This window comes from Leptonychotes weddellii, chromosome 5 (assembly GCF_054177405.1).
Source record: "Leptonychotes weddellii isolate Sample4059 chromosome 5, ASM5417740v2, whole genome shotgun sequence".
NCBI lineage: Eukaryota > Metazoa > Chordata > Mammalia > Carnivora > Phocidae > Leptonychotes > Leptonychotes weddellii.
The window spans coordinates 102,995,662-103,010,400 of record NC_138373.1 but is presented as its reverse complement, the minus strand read 5'-3'; the positions used below and the strand labels follow the sequence as shown (position 1 = coordinate 103,010,400).

At 41.3% G+C, this 14,739-nt stretch overlaps 1 protein-coding gene across 5 annotated transcripts in view; it reads left to right on the top strand.

Moving 5' to 3' along the window:
* SLC11A2 (solute carrier family 11 member 2) overlaps window positions 1-14,739 on the top strand; it is a 38,993-nt gene that overhangs the window by 11,480 nt on the left and 12,774 nt on the right. For all 5 annotated transcript variants that reach the window (XM_081821675.1, XM_081821674.1, XM_081821676.1 and 2 more), the window contains exons 2-11: window positions 4,735-4,806; window positions 6,279-6,427; window positions 7,409-7,534; window positions 7,971-8,090; window positions 9,507-9,613; window positions 10,146-10,216; window positions 10,324-10,391; window positions 12,074-12,229; window positions 12,890-13,048; window positions 13,847-13,933. In XM_081821675.1, the coding sequence (XP_081677801.1) occupies window positions 4,735-4,806; window positions 6,279-6,427; window positions 7,409-7,534; window positions 7,971-8,090; window positions 9,507-9,613; window positions 10,146-10,216; window positions 10,324-10,391; window positions 12,074-12,229; window positions 12,890-13,048; window positions 13,847-13,933 (1,115 nt within the window). The remainder of the gene's footprint in view (window positions 1-4,734; window positions 4,807-6,278; window positions 6,428-7,408; window positions 7,535-7,970; window positions 8,091-9,506; window positions 9,614-10,145; window positions 10,217-10,323; window positions 10,392-12,073; window positions 12,230-12,889; window positions 13,049-13,846; window positions 13,934-14,739) is intronic.

The following is a 14,739-nucleotide window of genomic DNA, read 5'->3' as shown; positions in this document are numbered from 1 at the left end:
AAAAAATTGTTCTTCTCGAGTTCTTGTGAATGTTAACAGAACACATGAATTCATGTTAATTAGATGTTCAGAATCGATTAAAGCTAGTATGTGTTTGGGGGGATACCCAAATTAAGGAGTCAGGAAACTCTTTCCTGATGACGTGGCCTCTAATTTTTTGCATTCAAGTGAAACTCCTAGTTCATAATTTCAGAGCATGGCTGTTTGGGCACTAAGACAAAGTAGTAGTAAGTTAAGCTTATGACAGTGTGTGCCTGCCAGCTGGATAGGTATAGATCTCTGATTATCCACGACCGAAGTTTTGTCAGACAGAGTTCAACTACACATCCTGAAAGTGTTTGTTCAGAAGCTGAGTGAATCCATATGACCTTTATATTTTTAAAAAATAAATAATACAAGTACATGACAAAAAATTTTTTTAAGTGCAAAATGGTATACAATGTATATTCAGTGAGAGGTCTTCCCTTCATCTGACCTCGTTTGTGCTCCCCCACTCCTTCATCTTGGGGACAGCATTAGCAGTTTTTGGCATGTCCCCGGGGGGTAGTCCATACATGTACAAGGGTGGATTATCTCTCTTTTTTTCTTGACATAAATGATTGCACACCATTCTATACAGTGGGTTTTTTACTTGAAAACATATCTTGTTGTTTCCTATCAGTACATTTAGATTTGCTTTATTAAAATAGCTGCATGGCATTCCATCCTGTAAGTGTACTTAGTTTATTTAACCAGTCCTCGACTAATATCTAGGTTGTTTTTAGTCTTTTGATACCACAAACAATGTTACGGGAAACTTCCTTGCACATACTTCCTTGTGTGAGTATTTCTTAAAGATCCATTCTTAGAATTGCTGGGTCAAAGGGTATGTGCACTTCTGGCATTTTAGACAAAAAGTGTAATTTTATTAGTCTTTTTATCTTGTAAAACTTTTTTTTTTTTTTTTTAAGTAATCTGTACGCCCAGTGTGGGGCTTGGACTCCTGACCCTGAAATCAAGAGTCACGGGATCTACTGACTGAGCCAGCCAGGCACCCCACTTGTAAAACATTCTTACAACCTTTTTTGGGTGGGGGGGAAGGAAGAGCAGAGGGAGAGAGAGAATCTTAAGGAGGCTCCGCACTGGGCGATGTGGGGCTTGATCTTACGACCCTGAGTTGGACACTTAACCGGCTGAGCCACCCAGGCACCCCCATTCTTAACAACTTTTGGTAAGGAATGGGATAAAATAGTTATATTACATTTAACCAAGAGTGCCATTTTTTCTGTTGTTGACTGCTGTTTGACAGGAGGAAACTTACTGGATTTGGAAGAAGGTGACACTTTATGGTTGAGGGTGAACTAGAATATAAAACCTATATTACTGATAATTATCAAAGTATTGCTGGATTGATTCTGGTTGCTTGTATTTCAACTTGATCTTTTCATTAATGTAGTTAAATGACTGAAACAACCTGGTGGTATGGTCTTAGAGAGCAAAACTGTTTTAATATTAACTGCTTCTGTATGGGTCTTAAGTTTTCAAGGAGATTAAATACTGTGCAGCTCACCAGGTATAACTGACCCACTCTGTTTCCTGCCCTAATTATGTTCTGTAGGCACTGGAAGCAATAGAGCTTATAGTTTGCTGACTAAAAGTTTTGATGAGAAAGTTGGAATCTAGGATCGTTTTTTCTTTCTTGGAATAATACATTCCTGAGATTTCAGAGAAGACCAGACTTCTTGTATTTATTAGCTCTGTATGTAACTAATATAGAAATAATCCCTTAGGATACTAAAAATAATTGTTTAAAATTTTATCATGAAATATTTCTGCCTAAAATTATTTAACTATAACCTTTTTTTTTATTTTTTATTTTATTTTAAGATTTTATTGATTTATTTGACAGAGAGAGACACAGCGAGAGAGGGAACACAAGCAGGGGGAGTGGGAGAGGGAGAAGGAGAAGCAGGCCTCCCGCCGAACAGGGAGCCTGACGCGGGACTCGATCCCAGGACTCCGGGATCACGACCTGAGCCGAAGGCAGACGCCTAACCGACTGAGCCACCCAGGCGCCCTATAACCTTTTTTTTAAAAAAAAGATTTTATTTATTTGAGAGAGAGCGAGAGCATGAACACAAGTGGGGGGAGGCAGAGAGAGAAGCAGACTCCCCACTGAGCAGGGAGCGTGATGCGATGTGGGACTCCATCCCAGGACCTGGAGATCATGACCTGAGCCGAAGGCAGAGCTTAACCGACTGAGCCACCCAGGCGCCCCTAACTATCACCTTTATAGACTACAGGCTCAGGGGAAAACACACTACTATCTCAATTGTTAAAAGCTTATTTTGGGTAGGAAATTTCCTCAGATGCATTAAACACTTCTGTGACTTACACAGGATATCAATCATCACTGCAAAAGTAATCTAATTTAGTCAGTTCTTGGTGAGTAGGGCCACGTTAGAAGAAACCTGAGTTATTCTTTTTTTTTTTTTTTAATATTTTATTTATTTATTTGACAGAGAGAGACACAGCAAGAGAGGGAACACAAGCAGGGGGAGTGGGAGAGGGAGAAGCAGGCTTCCCGCCAACCAGGGAGCCTGATGTGGGGCTCGATCCCAGGACCCCTAGGATCGTGACCTGAGCCAAAGGCAGACGCTTAACGATGGAGCCACCCAGGCGCCCCAACTTGAGTTATTCTTAATAATAATATAATTAATAATAATAAAATATTAATAACATTATTTTTAACAACAACAATAATAATGTTCTCAGAGTTGATCAAAGTATAAAGAAGGGCTCTTTGCCTCATATCAAGTGGTCCAAGACCTTTTCCTGTAAGAGTTAAAGTCCCAGAGCTGATTTGTGGTGTCTAATTTATTATGGGTTAGGATAACCTTATAACCTGGCTTCTTAGAATTATATGTAAAATAAAAGGATAAAAGCTCTGGGTGGGGCCAAGGGGCTGAGCTGTGATTGGAATCCAAGTGTCTAGGGCTAGTCTCAGTGGTCAGATATGTAAATCCCATTTAGATAAGGTGCTAAAGAGGGTTTGAATGTAGTCAGTATTACTGGCATCTACTGGCTGGTGTTAGCCATCTAGTGGCTTAAAACCTGATAGGAGGGACATGGCTAGTTGTCCACTGTAATAAAATACTTGATATTGGTGATTATAGAGGTAAAAGATTATGTTTTCCAAATTAGCAAGTGGTGATATGTTTTACATCTGGGAAGATGGATGAAACCTAGAACCCTTCAGCTCTGAATTCTTTAAAACAGGTACAGAATATATTGGTAGATTATCTAAGAAAAGAAAGTACAAGAATGTTCAGATAGGAACAAGGGAGAAGAGAGAAAGACTTTTCAGTAAAAGATAACTAAGGAGAGGCTTTATAACCTTTTCAGTAGGATCGTTCTTAGTGGGATTTAAGTAGGGGTTGGGGCTAACAAATATTACCTCGTCTTTCTCCTTCTAAATTTGAAATCAACTGAGAAATAGATTCCTTAATCAGTAGATTGAAATGTAAAAAAAGTCAGCCTTATTGGTGGGGTTGACTGGAGAATATTCCATAGATCTGTGGCCAAATGGCCTTACGACCATCCTCCTCCTCCTCCCCAGTTAAACTTATCAGGGCGCTAGACCTCTGGGACAACCCCTCATCGTTAACTCCCTTGTGTGATGGAGAGAAGTGCTGGCATCCTGCAGACTATGCCTAGTCTTCCTGGTGCCTCATCTCTCCATGAGTGCCCAGGAAGGGAGAGCCATGGCGATGAGTTTCTTTTGGTTGTTGAAGGGTTGGGGAATGAGAAACGTTATAGGGGAAGTCTCTCTATCCTCAGGGAAATAGGAGGCTGGGAAATAATGGCCCTCCACGACTAGTATGGTGGTGAGGTGCTATTCTCCCCCCTTTCCAGAAAATTGAATCGTGAGTTTAAATTGTTTCTTAGATCAAAAAGAGTCATAGATCTTTGTCCTTAAAAACTTGTGAAAGTTGGGGGAAATCCATCTGGTTTTGGGGCACCTGGGTGGCTCAGTCGTTAAGCGTCTGCCTTCGGCTCCGGTCGTGGTCCCAGGGTCCTGGGATCAAGCCCCGCATCGGGCTCCCTGCTCAGCGGGAAGCCTGCTTCTCCCTCTCCCACTCGCCCTGCTTGTGTTCCCTCTCTCGCTGTGTCTCTCTCTGTCAAATAAATAAATAAAATCTTAAAAAAAAAAATATTTGAGTTAATCTGGAAGCAAAGGCAGAGACTGGGGGATTGCTTAGCAACCTCTTTGTGGATGCGTATTAAAAAGTACTTGCCTACTTCCCTGAAGTATCTTTTGCTTCAGTTTGGTTTTCAAGTCTTGCTAGCAAAAAGTGATTAAGACTTTTTAATTTTTATTAAATATCTCTTAATCATACTCTGAAAATTGTAATTATTTTCAAGGTTCTTTTTTTTTTTTTTTTAAAGATTTTATTTGAGAGAGAGAGAATGAGAGAGAGCACATGAGAGGGGGGAGGGTCAGTGGGAGAAGCAGACTCCCCGCCGAGCAGGGAGCCCGATGCGGGACTCGATCCAGGGACTCCAGGATCATGACCTGAGCCGAAGGCAGTCGCTTAACCAACTGAGCCACCCAGGCGCCCAAGGTTCTTTAATTTAGTAGAAGAATTATTCTTTTCATCTAGTATGGGGTCAGTTGTATAGAGTAACAAAATGCTGGTTCTGAACTTGTTAGTTTATTCTTGCTGATTCCTGTCTCCCTTTTCTCCTTTCCAGAATCCTATTCTAAGGACTTGGACACTCAGGCATCCCCCATGGTGTTGGGTCCTGAACAGAAGATGCCAGATGGTAATTTACAGCTGTGTTATTGTCTGATTTTTACTAGGAATTAGGTTTAAATCAGTAATAGAAATTGACCATATTTTCCTTCTTGTCATCTATTACAACCAAAATTGTCCATAAATCCTCTTCCCTAGCTAAGAGTATCATCATAGAGACCTGCTCCAATCAGGTCCAATCCAGTCACCATCTAGTAATTTAGGCTGTAAATGATAATCATAAATATCTGTCTCATATCTTATTTCCAATTCTGAGATGAGCCAAGATGAGCTGCAAGTTTGGTTTCTGTAGCAGTAATGCTTGCAAGGGCAAGTATTCATCACAGGCCTGGCATAAAAACCTTTAGAATGCTTTGGGTTTTCACAGCACTGCAGATACATTAAGGAGCAGTAAAATACCGAGCAAGCGCATTAAACTTTGTATTCCATTAGAGCTTCTGGAGTGTTCTGACTAATTCTTTCTAATTCTAAATTTCCCCTTTAGAATTTTCATTCCTTTTCTTTAAATTTCCTCATCAATTCAGGGCCATTTCACAGTTCCTATAGAAAGAAAGCTTTTGTTTTTCTAGTTGGGTGTTGCAAGGATTTCTTGGAAGCCCTGACATTAGAGCTCTGTGTTTTGAAATTGCCGTTTGATGGCTACCAAACTGGGCTTTGTATCCTTCTGGCAGATTAGCCCTTTTCTCTCAGACCCTCCCCTTCCCAGCATTTAAGATTACCTGCAAAATGCAGGACTCGGAAACACTCATAAGCAGTCTAAGATGAGCCCTCCTGTCACAAGGGTGCCCACACCCCGTGACCCGAAGCTCTTCATTGCAGGCCTTAGTCAGGAGGCAAAGGGTTCCTGTTTGGTGGTTTCCCTGCAGCTTCAGATTTTAGCCTAACCATGGCAGGATTTGTCAACTTCCACATTTTTTGAGAAGCCTGACAGAGATATAATGTCCAAGGACGATTCTTTGGCTAAGTCCTACCAAATAATGGATGGGGGTGGGGGCGGAGGAGGGTAGTAACCCCCTAGACGGACTTAGTTCTGTTCTTCAAAAAGTTAGGATTTTAGGTTACCAGCGTGGCTAGTCGGGGAATGTTATATTTTGAGCCCTAGGCATCAGTGTTTTTAGAAGAAAATGAAATGGTTCTAAAAATTGCCAACTGGGTATATAGAAGTGTGAAAGTAGGAAAACCATTGTGAGATGAGCGTTAAAACCGATCTAGAGCAAAGTGGCTGGGGAGGAGGGGTGAGAGGGAGCTTTTTTACCATAAGCTTTTTTTATTTCCTGAATTTCCATCCATGTGAATATATTGCCTAGGTAAGAATTAATTTATTAAAAATATAGATGAAAATAAAATATTAGAAATAAATTGAGTAGAGCCAGGTTGGTCTTGTGCATTTAGGTATTAAAAAGATTTAATTTAAACGTTACTAAGGACAAGTTGTTGGTATATTTTGTTTTTTTTAATTTCTTCTCAAACCTGTTAATTTAGATGATGTTTCTGGAGACCATGGGGACTCTCCCAGTCTTGGTACCCTCAACCCTGCCTATAGTACCTCATCTCTACCCCAGTCCACTGAGCACTCACAGGAGCCCTTTACCACCTACTTTGATGAGAAGATCACCATTCCTGAGGAGGAGGTTAGTGACAAATCCTTGGAGGAAAACATTATTTAGGGAAGACTTAGGAGTGAAAAGTCTGCTGGACAACTTAAGATCAACAGCCTCAGATCTAATTTGGGCAAGCAGTCTCTGAAGACTTTTGTAATCAGAGTAACTGTTTACAGTAACTGTTCAGGAAAATGAGGGCCTTGAAAACAGTTGCCACATTGTACTAGTGATTATTTTTTGATCTAGTAAGTATGAATTTCATGTTCTTTTTTTACCATGGCTTTTGACCCTTTTGGGTAGTGATTAGGCACAAGGGTACTGATACTGTTACTTAGGTTTTAGAATGAGAGGCTGATTGATGGAAAGAGCAGGTAAGGGAATGGTTCCTATTTGGACAGAGAAGTGGCCAGTTTATTGATAAGAAGTGGGTAAGATGGGAGTGCCTGGGTGGCTCATTCAGTTAAGCGTCTGCCTTTGGCTCAGGTCATGATCCCAAGGTCCTGGGATCAAGCCCCAAGTTGGGCTCCCAGCTCAGCGAGCCTGCTTCTCCCTCTCACTCTGCCTGCTGCTCCCCCTGCTATGCTTTCTCTCTGACAAATAAATAACTAAAATCTTAAAAAAAAAAAAAAAAAAAAGTGGGTAAGATGGACATTGAACTTGGACACACCCAATATTCAACATCCTAAATCCTTTGTTCTTGTGAAGCTGATATTGTTGCTTTATATGTGATAAAATAACAGATAGGAGGCACCTGGGTGGCTCAGTCAGTTAAGCGGCTGCCTTCAGCTCAGGTCATGATCCCAGAGTCCTGGGATCGAGCCCCGCATCAGGCTCCTTGCTCGGCGGGAGCCTGCTTCTCCCTCTGCCTGCCACTCTCCGTGCTTGTGCTTGCTCTCTCCCCTTCCTCTCTCTGTGTCAAATAAATAAATAAAATCTTAAAAAAAAAATAACATAAATTAGATCAGTAGTTTGGAGGTGATAATTAGTTTGATCTCTTCCTCTCTTGTATAGTATTCTTGTTTTAGCTTTCGTAAACTCTGGGCTTTCACGGGACCCGGTTTTCTTATGAGCATTGCCTACTTGGATCCAGGAAACATCGAATCTGATTTGCAGTCTGGAGCAGTGGCTGGATTTAAGGTGAACATCTAGTCCTACCCCTGTCCCTTTTAAAAACACACAGTACACCCTCACATCCTTTCCCCCTGCTCTGCCTGTTGGATATCATCAGCCTTGGCGGTTATATGCAGACACTTCATTGGCAGTGACACTTAGGTGAAAAGTACTTTGCCATCTGGTTTTTAAAATTTATTTTATACACGTAGTTAGCTTTAACATTTATTTTATTTTATCCACTCCACATAGTTTTCCTTGAACAAGGGAGAAACTAAGGCTCAGAAAGGTCTGAGGTGACCTAACAGGTTATGTGTAGAACCTGAAACAGAACTCAGGTTATTTGATTCCTGACCTGGGCTCGTTCCTGAATGTAGTATTTCTCATTCACATTACCGAACAACCAAACGAAAACACTCCAGTTGTGTAGTAAGTGTTATGATGGGATTTTGTTCTTCTCTAGTTGCTCTGGGTTCTTCTGTTGGCCACCGTCGTGGGGCTTCTGCTCCAGCGCCTTGCAGCCAGACTGGGAGTGGTCACGGGGTTGCATCTTGCTGAAGTGTGTCACCGTCAATATCCCAAGGTGAGCCTGTTTGTCACTCATCTCAGAGGAACCTGTGTGTTTGGTGGAACGTGCTGGCCTCGTGGTATACTGAAATAGTGGAGGACTTGGTGGTCAGTGCCCTGTGGATGAGTTCCAGGGGAAACTCCATAGCCCTTCTTGCTGCCAACCTATATTTCTGTACTACTTCAGAATTTAACTTGAGATTCACTTTTTGCCAGAAAGCTTCCTTAGAAAAATTCAGTTTGATTGAGTAAATATTTACCATTCATTCTGCCTTCTGACATCTAGCAAGTGCCCAGCCCATGGAGGGGTGGGAGTGCTCTTTCATTCATACATCCATATTCCTATTATACATACTTTTTTTGTTTGACTTTGTCATCAATTTGAAAAATAAGGTTTTCTCTTTTACTGCAAACTCTCTGTGGCAGGATCTTTGGATTTGTTAATAATTATTTTTCAATTTGCCCTGACCCTGGAGGTTACATTGTCTTCCACAGCTTTTTTCTGGACATTTTGGGCCTTTCCTGGTATCTAAGGCAGGAATGGACTGGAAGATAGTTTTAACTTAGCTTCACCTTTAGATAAGATAATGATTTGCCTCTGGTTTGACCTAAATGTTTAATCTCCTTTCCTGGCTGTGAAAAACTGTGCTTATCTGCTTTTTTCCCCCTTATATGCTTCTTAAAAAAACCTTAGTAATTTATAATTTCTTGTAGTTTCTCTTCATGTATCTTAACAGTTGTTTTTTTGTAACAATTTTTTTGTGTAGTAGATACCTGGAAGGTGTTTTTTTTTTTTTTCCTTGGCCTCTGTGAGCCAGTATTAACTAAATTTGTCTTTCAGCTGGATTCTTTGACCAGATTAGGTTTCTATTTTGTTATATGCAACTCAATTTCAACCAGTTTGCCCTGAGTCCCTTTACATATTTGTCCTTTTTCACTTGCTTATATATTGTCATTACATTAAAGTGGACTCCAGCCTCTTCATTTTTGTTTTGTCTCTTCGGCCACGGTCAGGATATTTTCTTCTATGGTCATTTTCTGTTCTCTCCTGAACAATACTTTGACCATATTAGCATCCTCATTTTCCCCTAAAACTTTTAGATTGTTTTTAGGCAGGAAATTAAGTGGAAATTAATGATTGGAAATTCCCATTCCTCTATTGAGTAAGAAGGTAAGAGAAAAAAATTAGGATTAGCTGTTGTCCTGACCTTGGCCCATAGGCACCACCACACAGAAGCACCCTTGCTTTCTCCAGGTGGGGGCCACAGTGCAATGATGGGCTAGGTGGAGCTCAGTTCTGGTTCTTCATCTCTAGACCAAAGCCTTATGGAGGACTGTTGATGGGTCAGTGCCAAATGTGAATTCCAAACTATAGGGAAAGTTCTTAGAAATGATTAATTAGAACCATGTCTTTCTGCTGTTTGGTATTTAGGTCCCACGAATTATCCTATGGCTGATGGTGGAGTTGGCTATCATTGGCTCAGATATGCAAGAAGTTATTGGCTCAGCCATTGCCATCAATCTCCTGTCTGTAGGAAGGTGAGGGGGTTTTCCTCCAGAAAGTAATATTTTGCTAGATTTCAAAGCAAATGTAAAAACAAAAACCAAACTAATTTTCAGTTTTCAAGATTCAATCTAAGTATTATTTTTTCTGTGGAACCTTTCTGGAGCCACCTTCTCTCCTAGCAGCTATAGGCTCTATATGTTCTATGTTTTCATGTCGGGTTATGCATCCCTCTGTTATACAGTGTGTGGCCTTGTGTGTTACAATTATTTATTTGTATATCAGTTTGTCCCACTAGAGAGTGAGCTCCTTGAGGGATAAGACCCATACTTTTCAGCTTTGTATCCTAAATGTCTGAATTAGTAGACAGTCAATGTTTGAATGAATGTAGTTAATTCAGTTGGTGCTGTGATCCTAAACTACCCAAGGCTTGACTTCCTGCCACTGTCCCCTCTCCCGCGAGTCCTTGCTTTTCCAAGTGTTGTGTATCCGGAAAGCTGTTGGAAAGAAAGTGTTTTGAACATTTCCTTTCTTCCTGTTAATCTCCATTTCTTATCTCTGACCTAGGGTTCCTCTATGGGGTGGAGTTCTCATCACCATTGCAGATACCTTCGTATTTCTCTTTTTGGACAAATATGGTAAGGAGAGTGGGAATGGAGGGGTCAGTCAAATGAGCTACTTTCCATCATGAGGCTGATGGAGAAGTCTGCCTTCTGTGAGCTCACTGTTGCATTTTCCCCTGTAGGCTTACGGAAGCTAGAAGCATTTTTTGGCTTTCTCATCACCATTATGGCCCTCACATTTGGATATGAGGCAAGTGTTGCAGGTTATTTACATTACTTTTTATAACCAAAAAAGATTTTTTTGGCCTTTTCTTTTAAAACTGTATAATGCTAAGATGATTTAATTGTATCACATGTGTTAACAAAAAGCCAAGTCAGCCTAGGCCAGTTTTGAAGAAATATGATCTATAGAGACTAGTCTCTGGGAAAGCCTGCTGGGTCTCCTAGGTCAAAAATAACAGATTTTTTAGGACTTTGTAGACTAGCCTCCTTGGTTCCAAGTTGGTTAGCCCCACAACGAGCAGCCTTGGAGAGGGTTCGGGAGGGAGCTGCAGGGTTATTCCTGGCTGTTAACTTGGGGAGGAGTTCTGGTTTTGCTTATCCTGGCTTATACCAACAGCTTGAATTTTCTCTGTATTGCGACAGTTAATGAACTATAAAGGATATAGTGGATGTTTCCTGGTTTGTGCCCCAACCCAGATACTCCTAGGAATCAGTACCATTATATGCAGTAATAGTAGCTTTCTATGTCCAGTTGTTATAAACTCATTTTTTGCTCATTGGCCTGGCTAAACTTTTTTTTTTTTTAAGATTTTATTTATTTATTTGACAGAGAGATAGCTAGAGCAGAAACACAAGCAGGGGGAGTGGGAGAGGGAGAAGCAGGCTTCCCGCTGAGCAGGGAGCCTGATGTGGGGCTCGATCCCAGGACCCTGGGATCATGACCTGAGCTGAAGGCAGACGCTTAACAACTGAGCCACCCAGGCGCCCTGGCCTGCTAAACTTTTAAAAGTACATGTAATCTGGGGCGCCTGGGTGGCTCAGTTGGTTAAGCGTCTGACTCTTGATTTTGGCTCAGGTCATGATCTCAGGGATCTGATTCTCTCTCTTCCTCTGCCCCTCCCCCTGCTCACGCTCTCTGTCTCTCCATTTCCAAAAGAAATAAAATCTTAAAAAAAAAAAAAAAAGCACATCTAATCTGTCAGTAGATTATGCAATAGATTAGTCTAAGGCTTCCAAGAGAAATGCTGAACCAGGAAAAAGTATGTATGAGAAGTATTTATGAATGAGTCTCAGCATACATTAGTGGCAAACATAAGTGATTTTTAGATAAACATAGGTGAATAGAGGCGTAAGTATGGATAATCAAGAATTGACTATATTCTTTTTTTTTTTTTTAAGATTTTATTTATTTATTTGACAGAGAGAGACACAGCGAGAGAGGGAACACAAGCAGGGGGAGTGGGAGAGGGAGAAGCAGGCTTCCCGCGGAGCAGGGAACCTGATGCGGGGCTCGATCCCAGGACCGTGGGATCATGACCTGAGCCAAAGGCAGATGCATAACGACTGAGCCACCCAGGCGCCCCAAGAATTGACTATATTCTTGGGTCTGTCTCATAGGAGTTGTTGTGAAGCTAATATCAATGAGGCCCTTAGCAGCCATCTAATTCTTTAGAATATAAATGACATTCTCCACACATCTACTTTGTATATCTAAAATATGATGTAAAATATTTGGATATCCCAGTCCTGAATTCTCAGACCTGGAAGCAAGTCCCTCGTACTGCTTGGTTTTCTGATGGTTCTATATTCCTCATTATTCTAGGTGGTTGTTGAAGAGAGTGTTGTAAGGAGCAATGGATGCTGAGTGTTTCCTAGTACTATGTTACACCCCTGGTCTCACATTCTAATAGTTGTTATGTTGGTGTGTAGTATGTTACAGTGAAACCCAGCCAGAGCCAGGTACTCAAGGGCATGTTCCTGCCATCCTGTTCAGGCTGTCACACCCCACAGGTTGAGCAGGCTGTGGGCATCGTGGGAGCGGTCATCATGCCACACAATATGTACTTGCATTCTGCCTTAGTCAAGGTGAGCATGGCCCTTATATCCGTGTCATCCAGATAGTTCACGTTTCTTTAGTTGCAGGGGACACTAGTTTAAAAGCATTAGAGCCCTAAAGGAGTGAAAGGTTTTTCCACGGTTGGATGTTTATAAATTTTACACACTCAGACTCTGTTTTTGTCACAAAGGTGGCCAGAAATAAGTGACCCCACAGAGAAACTGGGACTAAAATTCTTCATAGAAGGTCCAAAAGTACACCAGATCTCTTGTGTTTAAATCCCAAAAGACTGAGTGACCTTGAGGAGATGAGGAGTAAAGAGCCCAACCAAGGTTTTATCAGTCAGTCTTATACAGTAGTTCCCTGGAAGATTTCAGAGACCTTTATAATTAAGGTTGTTAGGACTGAAAATCAGGTTGTTTTTGTATGTCAGTGGTTCTTCTAGCCACAATAACTGAGAGCTCAGTAGTACCTAGTCATCATTTCCTGTTTGGGGAACGTGCAATGTTGTCAGAGGGTCATGAAGTCCTTACTCACTTAATGAACTGGGATGTAAGTCAGTTTTCTCACATTTCTTATGGTCAGTTGTTTGCCCTCTAAATCTTTCAGCTAACTCCAAACTCATGAAATGTTACTAGGAATCTTGTTCTAACTAATCAAAAAATGACTACTGGTGTTTATCTCTCTAGTCCAGACAGGTAAACCGAGCCAATAAGCAGGAAGTTCGAGAAGCTAATAAGTACTTTTTCATTGAATCCTGCATTGCACTCTTTGTTTCCTTCATCATCAACGTCTTTGTCGTCTCAGTCTTTGCCGAAGCATTTTTTGAAAAAACCAACGACCAGGTGGTGAGTAAGCCAGGGTCATGAGTGGTAGTGAATGTGAGGGTAGTGAAGGCCGGAATGGGGTAGGCAAAATAACAGTGACTTGGAGCTCAGGGAAAACAGATCTCCAGCCTCAGGGCTGCCCCCTCATCACTGCACTAGTCAGGGTCTAGGGTCTGGGGGCAGACCAAGCCTGGACCCATGTTTCCCAGCTATTGGCTCAGAAGGGAGTTTGCCTCAGAATAAAGGTTGCCTTACGCTGTTGTGTTTGTGGCTTCATGTCTCTTTGGCTCTTTGTCATCCCTCTTTGTTTCCTGTTTATCAACTGCCAGCCTGCTTGCCAGTCCTGCCATTTGGAGGTGAGGACAGGTAGGGAGGAGTCAACAAACAGAAAGCAGAAACTGGCTAAGATATACTCTTTTGCATTTTGAATTCTCTATCATCTTGATTCCTGATTGCCTATCTATAGGACCTCTGACTCCTGGCTCTGCTTTGACTAAGGAGTCCTCTCATATTTCTTACGGGCCCTTTCTTCCTGCCATCACTTAAAGCCAGCCAGCAATCACATATTACCATGTATACTCTTAACTCAGTAAATGTTTTTGATGGCATGAGGGTATAGAAGGATTATGGAAGAAGACCACAAGTGCTTTTGCCGCCAGTCCCTGCTCCCGTTACAACCTGTATCCAGTGTCTTACCTCCAGCCTGTGTCTCCTAGATAACTTGAATGTAACCTGTAGTTTGTGATCTGCAGGAGAACTCTTCTGGTCTGGTCCTTGCCTCAAAAATAAAAGTTGCCCCTAAACTGCTTTGCGTTCCAGATTGCAGTCTGTAGAAATAACAGTAGTCCCCACACTCACCTTTTTCCTGACGATAACTCGACACTGACTGTGGACATCTACAAAGGGGTAAGCCTTTTCAGATTTGTGATCACTACTCCTGAATCAGTATTCTTGGCATAGTGTCTGATCTTTCCTGTGGGTTCACTTCGGAGCTGAACCTATCTTCTCTGGAGTGTCATTTATTTCAGAGGTCTAGATGCCAGACAAGCATTTCTGGATTACATGGGAGGGAATAGAGGATCAGCTGAAAGAAGAACTGTATCAGCAATTCCCAGAGTTATGTTGATATTATATTGTTTTATAGGATGTTAATTGGGGGAGACTAAAGAAAGTACTCCTAGTAAAGTATTCTTCATTGGGATCTCTCAGTCCTTTTTATGCTGGTTATGTTATGAACCTCCCAAGAGTAGAATACCTAATTTATGTAGTATTTCCCGAATGTATTTGCCCTTTCTCTTCATTCCTGTTACTACCTTCCAGAATAGTGTGTTAAGTAATATAATTTGGGAAATGTTGTGTAGACTTACTTTCTTTTTTTTTTTTTTTTTTTAACATATTGAAGATATAAGTTGAGGATGAAGGCTTTAGGAACTTGGAGAAAAGACTAAGCAGAGGAATGAAGGAATATCCAGCAAAGTTTAGGTTGAAGGCCTCTAAAATGAGGTCAGGTCCTTGCAGTGCCTTTGCTACCTTAGAAGAGGAGGCTTGTACGGAACTTGTTCCTTACCTTGCTTATATACTTGATACCTTGGTCTTCGCGTTTAGTAAATACCAGCATAAGAACCTGCTCATTCTTTATGATGCCATAGGAACTTTAGCAGATTCAGTAGGACATCATTTAAACAAACCAGAATATATTCAGATGCTAATGC